Below are 6705 nucleotides of genomic sequence, written 5' to 3'. Positions count from 1 at the left end.
ATGAAGAAAGGTGATGAGATGAAAAGTGTCAAAAATTCTGAACTGCTGGTCCAGCAAATTGAAGAGAAGTCCTTAAGGAAGTTTTTGGCAAGGCACATCTCAAAGCAAGTGATTCTGATTTTGAGGACGTGATCAACATATAAGAGAGGGATTTGATCCAAACCTCGCTGAAGACAGAGGGACTTCCTCTAGTAATGTGAGTGTGCTTTTGGTCAGACTCAAAGACACCACCTTTGAGGAGGAAAAACATATTACAAAATCTCTGAGCATCAGACCTTCTGAGATGCCAAAGAGCTTTCGTTTTCTTGTTTTTACCCTCAGATTGTCCAACGTTAAGACTGATACTATTCCCATTTTAGGCTCACCCCTTAACTGTAACAACCACAGAGCTCTTAGCATGCGTTCTGTCCTTGTCATTCTCACTAACATCACGTCATTCCCCAGCTACCCAAACAAAACATCACTTTGGGAGTTATGGGCAGCAGTCCCTCATCACACTTCTAAATGATGCTTTTTTTTTGTTTTTTATTGCTTTTTATTAACATTGCTTTTTATTAACAAAATTTCCTGTCAGGCCTCTACAAATGCACTTCCTATCTGACAGTCCTTTTAAGATTTATCTGTTGAGATGTTCATGGCTGCTGTCAGAGGGCTCCAGAGAAGATCTTTCACATCACACCCCCAGCTGGGCAGTGTGATAACTGCTCAGCTGGATCCCAGGTACCTAAGATTACGCTTAAGTGAAGCACCGAATAGACCTTCAAGTTAAATCAGCAAGATAAATATTATTTAAAAATATAAATGAGTCGTGCTCTGCCCAAACTTTCACCAAATTTTGATTGGCAAAACCCAAGATTATACAAAACTAATGAATGAGACAGATGTTTAAATTAACTGCAAAAGCCACAGCACGTATCTTTATAAATACAACTCCCCTTAAAATATTTGCAATCTAGATATTTTTGAAAGCTAATACAGCATAAATTAAAGTGAAATCTGTTGTTTTTTTCAAAAGAATAAAACAAAAAAAAATCTGTTGAAAAAACAGCACTAAGAGCACAAAAAAACCAAAACACCACCACCACCACCAAAACAAACATACAAAAAAAAAACAAAACACCAAAGCAGACTAAACAATAGTTCAATTTTTTCTATTCTACGTCTTTCCTGTCAACAGCCTTGACTGATATTAGTATGACTTTTAGGACATGGCCTAGGTGGTACCATGACTGTGGTACCAAAGGAAACCTAATCTCAGAGATAAAAAGGGATTATGACAACTTGATGTTAGTGTTTGGCCTGGAGCTCACTCAGAATACTGGGAGAAAATCAGTTTGGGGTTGACTGCTGATTCTCCTCTGCCATGTGGTTCAAATTCTTTCTAGATGTTAGTTATTCACTACATGTCCAAAGGGTGCTCCACATTACACGAGAAAGCAGTGAGAATAATCCTGAGTTGGGGGAGCTTGCAAGAAATAAACAGAGAATGCACTCTGAGAGAGAAATGTTATTTCTTATTTCTTAGTCATTTCTCAACCCAGTGCAAAACAGATTTCTTCCATCCTGCTTCACCTTTCCTGTACCCTTTTTTTTTTTTTTTTTTGGCTAATGCAAACTGGGCCACCTCTCCAGGCTTAGTTTATACCCCTAAGCTAATTTCCCTTGGGTCTCATCATTCTTGTTCTGTTGCCTGTTTCTTCCAGCGTCCCCCTTCCGTGTCCTTGCACACATTTCTCTTGCTGTTGCAGAAGAGGTCTCCTCTTCCACTGTCCTTATGAGCCAGAAAAGCTCGTGTCTGTCAGCTCAATTCACCTTTCATCCTCCCCAGAAAGCATTTTCTGCCTTGTGTCTCTTGCCATCTCTGCAGCGATTACGTAAGCCCTCTCACTGTGTACGGGAAGGCAGAGATTGACTTAAAGATGATGTCCCAAATTCTGCTGTGCCATGCACGTGTACACGTGCTATTTTCATCCCCACTGTGCAGCTCAGCTGGCAGTGACAGACTCACAAGCCAGAAGCATAAATACAACATTTATGATCCTCCAGTGCTCTGCTGCTGTTAACATTTGCTCTCACCTAGTCTTCATGGCAGTTTTCTCCCATATACATTTATCTCCTGTGTTGCATAATTCCATATACATTAATACCTTCTCTAGTGCTCCCTCCAGGGCACAAATCTCACACATACCACTACTATATGAAGGAAAATCACACACTCGTATTCAGAGGTCTCAGGCAGAATACAGACACAACTCTCATGGCTTACTGTTTAGCCAAATTAGTTTTGGAGGACCTTACTCTGCCCTCTTACACAAAGAAAACTACTGAGCTGCTGAAGGGAAGAATTCCTGTTGCAGGACCTAACTCTGTGAGAACATTCCTGGTACATTCGCTTCTTGCAGAAGACAGTGAAACTATTTTGTACATCTGCAGCATGCGAGAGACATCCCTTTCTCTCCTCCATCCATGTTTCTCTCCAGCAGGACATTTTGTCCTGCTCTTTCCCAGAACTTATGTTTATGTCCTCATTCCAACCACATGATGTCTATTGTGCTACCAACCACTGTGCTCTTTGTCTTCCTTACAGGAGGCAGTCTTAAGAAGGAAATGTAATGGAAAGATTTATTATAATCCTATAGAAACAGAGAGCCAAACCCCCATACTTGCTTCTCAGCTTGAGCCTTTCCCTGCATGACTTAAATTGGACTGATTTATCTCGTTCCCGAATATATAATTCCTAAAAGACTGGTGCAAGGATGCTGACAGCAGCTTGGCAGTCTGTGGTCTGCTCTGAGTCAGATCAGGAGTTTCACCCGCTCTTGCCCACTATTGTCATTTTCCCAGAAATTTTCACACCTCCATTTCTTTGCAAAGCCAAAACAGCTGCACTATGACTCGCTGCTCTGCCATCAGCTGGTAAGAATAGCCTGTTTGTCTTCATGTCAATAGACAATTCCTGAAACCTCCTTGTCAAGAGAACAAAGCACTATAATCAGGACCACAAGCCAGCCTTGAAAACTTGCAAGCTTTGCTCACGAGGCGGTGAGCAGCAGAGAATGGAGAACTGCCTCAGAGAGGGCCAGGCCCTGAGTGCCACTGCTCCTGGCAGCCTCCACCTGCAGGATGGACAAACAACTGATAAACAGCCCCGACATTTCAAAGCCATGACAGCCTGGGTCTCTTTACCAATGTAGGACAGCAGTATGTTGGGAGCAATGAGCTCTGCGCAGCCACTTCTTTGAGTGTTTCAAGCGTTGACTACAATATTCATTTCTAATGAACTCTGAAATTTAACTACCTTTACAAACGTGACTATCTGAACATAGGTAATCTACCTAAATGATGAACTTTCTTTACATGAAGAGTTACTATTTGCTCATTAAAAAAAAAAAACGACAAACAACATCCCATATAAATAGATGTATTTACAAACCTAGAGCTCAAAAAGCAAGTGTTGACTATGGGATTTTGAAGCATTCTTGCTTCGGTTTGGTTTGTTAGTTTGTTATTATGCAAATTTATTCATTCAGAAAAAGTCATCTGAAAAAGCCTAAAACCACTTGGATTGCCCCACAGCTTTCTGATAATTTAGATCACTGTGTAAACCTACAGTTTTGAAGTGTAAGAAACATCTTTTCACTTCCTGACTAACTGATCTGCATAGGATTCATTTTTAAAGTTGCTGAATTATGCTAACAAGATCACAATAACTAAAAGAGCTTTGAGAGCAAGAGGATCGAGTTGGGAGTTAGCTCTGCAGTCCCTCTGAGTGCAAAGGTTCATGTTTCCTCTTGAGCTACTCTAAGCGAGCAATACAAATCCTTAGAGCTCACATTAATTCAAGCCTGACTGACAACCTACCATTCAGAGAAACCATCTCAGATTTCTGCAATTAGCATGTGCTCTAAAATTTCTCTTTCTGTAGTCTTTGTCTCTAATTTACATTTTGAAAAGGCTCTTGAGAATGAAGATGCCAAGACTGAGCAAATTCACTGCACTTTAGATGCATTCTGCATATCTCCAAGTGCAATAAAAGTGTGTTTCTATTAAAATCAATAGGATAAGTATCACATGGGAAAAAACTGTTCTTACCAAGTCAGGAGCACTGACGGCTTTCATAGTGAAACTCTGGAAAGAGACAAAAAACCACTATTCAATCCACTGAAATACAGAGACAGTGTATTAAGTAATGCAGAAAGTCCCAGACTGCACTTGCTAATCCCTGAAAATCTCTTCATGGCCTTAATAGCAGCTTTTTATATGGAAAACTGTATATTCAAGATGTCTATACACAACTTAATCACAGAAAAAAAAAAAAAAAGAGAGAAAGGAAAGATATATTAGTCATATATTAGTCATCCCATCTGCTTCAGTGACTGATTTTTCTCTTTGACAAGGCTTGCTTCAGAAGACACAAGAGATCAGATATTTATTACTTACTCAGGAAGATTATTCCACATTTTAAGAATATTTTGCTCAAGAACAGGAGGCTTAAAAATCAATGAAACAAAGTCTGTAAACATCAATGCTTAATTAGGACTCATATTGGAATGGTGAAGTCAGCACATAGCAGGCAAAATAATATTGGTGAGATAAATTTCTGACATTTTGCTCTTGGATTAAGTATATTATACACACTTGAAGTTCCATGTATCACACCCTAGATTTCCTGGACCTGATATGCAAGTTGTTTTAGGACAGGTTCCTAACAAATAAAGATGCCAAATTCCTAGGCCATTTTTAATACTGTTGTTTTCACTGTGCAGACTTAACCATGTCATTCTTTCAACTATTTTGACTACCTATTTACCTGGGCTGGCTTGATTTTTTGATGCCCACGAGAGGCAGAAAAAGAAAGGAAAAAGGAAAAAAGTAATCTTAAGTGGATTTTTACAAAACAGAACGTTATCAGTTCTCTCTTCAACTTCCAGTATGCTATTTAACCAACTCTAAGAGGTACGAAGGATTAAATATCTGAATGAATAACATTTAGTACTGTGTAGCTGTTCATTATACTGACATTCACTTTGCTGTACCCAATAATAAATTAAAATCATGGCATTTATTATTAGAAGATATAAATACATTAATACGACTGCATTTTCCCACACAGAAAATCAGCTGAAATATTTACATTTATCACTTTCTTCCACCTCTTCTACGCAGGAAGCTTAACATGTTGATTAAAATGACCTTTGAAAATCCATGTTACTTATTCCTATGATTATTACACGGTGCAGTGCATTAGCATGGGCATAACCAGCACGTGAAGGGACGTGATCACTCCCCCTGCCCATCACACCTGAGGCCATATGGAGTACTACGTCCAGTTTTAGACTCCCCAGTAAAAGAGAGATGTTGGGAGAACTGGAGGGTGTCCAGAGCAGGAACACTCTGATGGTTGCCGACCACAGATATAACATATGATGAGGCTGAGAGCACAGAAAGGCAATATCCTGTTTTGTTAGAAAAAAAATCCCCTATGAGAGTGTCCCCCCTTCGCACAGGTTGTACAGAAAGGTCAAGCAACCTCCACCCTTAAAGTTTTTAAAGGCTTGACAGGACAAGGCACTTAGCAACCTGATCTAACTTAGAAATTGGCTTTGCTTTGGACAGATGGTTGGATGGGACACCTCCAGATGTTTTTTTCCAACCTAATGCTTAATATGCTTCTACATTTTCATCTCTTGCACCGAAACTTGCACTGTTTGGAGTGTGGAGCTAAAATCCCATTATGCTTTTTGTTGTTCTTCATGCACATACTGTAAGTAAGAGCTGCCCATGAGTACCCTGATCGTAACTGTATTTAGCAAAAACACTTCTTCACCCAAGCAGTTTGCAAACTCAGTTTCTGAAGTGAACCCTACTAATTCCTGCATGGTGAAATTGTTGCGACTCTTACTGTCCGATACTGCTTCAGTAGCTCTATGTAAAGCTGTTTCTGTCTATTGTTTCTCTCTGTTAGAGGTAAATTTTCAGGATTATCATTCTGTTCTGCGTATGTTTAACACCTAGCACAGTGGGTGACATCTACACCAGCAGGCGAAACAAGGCCAAGGCACAGGTTCAGGATGCCCTGTGATCACCCTGTAAGTAAGTATGCTGTTCATTTGCATACTCTGTGGCATGATTTTGGCCTAAACCAGCTACCACTTACATATACCACACCAAGGTGGAGACAGCACGGGGATAATGCCTAATAAGCACTGTGGAAGAAGACATCTGGTTTTGGGAGAGAGGGTTAGTGAGCTTCCCTGTAGGAACACAAAACAAGAGGTACTATTTGCCCTCCAAAAAGTGCTCCTTGGCCCCATTTCATTCCCTAATACAGACGTTGCCACCAGACCAATAAAGGCCTAGTTATGAATCGCACTTCTCGGGTTTACTGTCATATATGTAAGACCTGAAATAATCCCTTAATGAAGCACAGCAGGATTTTTATTCCCAGGCTTCAACTCAGCATTAAAAACAAAAAATGTTCATTTTTTCCCCCACAAAGTAAAAATTAAGAAAATAACTTAGAAATATGGAATACTCCTTGGAGTTTTAATGGAGAAAGCACAAAGGTCATCCTATATATCAAAATGCAGCACTCCTTTCTTCAGTTCAGGGAAAGGCTGAACAAACAGAGTGTACGATCTTAGCTACTCTGACACTTCGTATTTACAATTTCCATAATTTTGACTTTAGTACCATATTTCTCTA

The 6705-nt window shown here is 39.8% G+C and overlaps 1 protein-coding gene across 1 annotated transcript in view; it reads right to left on the bottom strand.

Moving 5' to 3' along the window:
* SPATA13 (spermatogenesis associated 13) overlaps positions 1-4134 on the bottom strand; it is a 159041-nt gene extending 154907 nt beyond the window's left edge. Inside the window, exon 1 of the mRNA XM_083839663.1 lies at positions 4093-4134. Coding sequence (XP_083695789.1) covers positions 4093-4119 — 27 coding nt within the window. The 5' untranslated portion in view covers positions 4120-4134. The remainder of the gene's footprint in view (positions 1-4092) is intronic.
* Between the last annotated feature and the right edge of the window lie 2571 nt (positions 4135-6705).

This window comes from Anser anser (assembly GCF_964211835.1).
Source record: "Anser anser genome assembly, chromosome: 1".
NCBI classification, from domain to species: domain Eukaryota; kingdom Metazoa; phylum Chordata; class Aves; order Anseriformes; family Anatidae; genus Anser; species Anser anser.
This window is presented reverse-complemented; position numbering and strand designations above follow the sequence as displayed.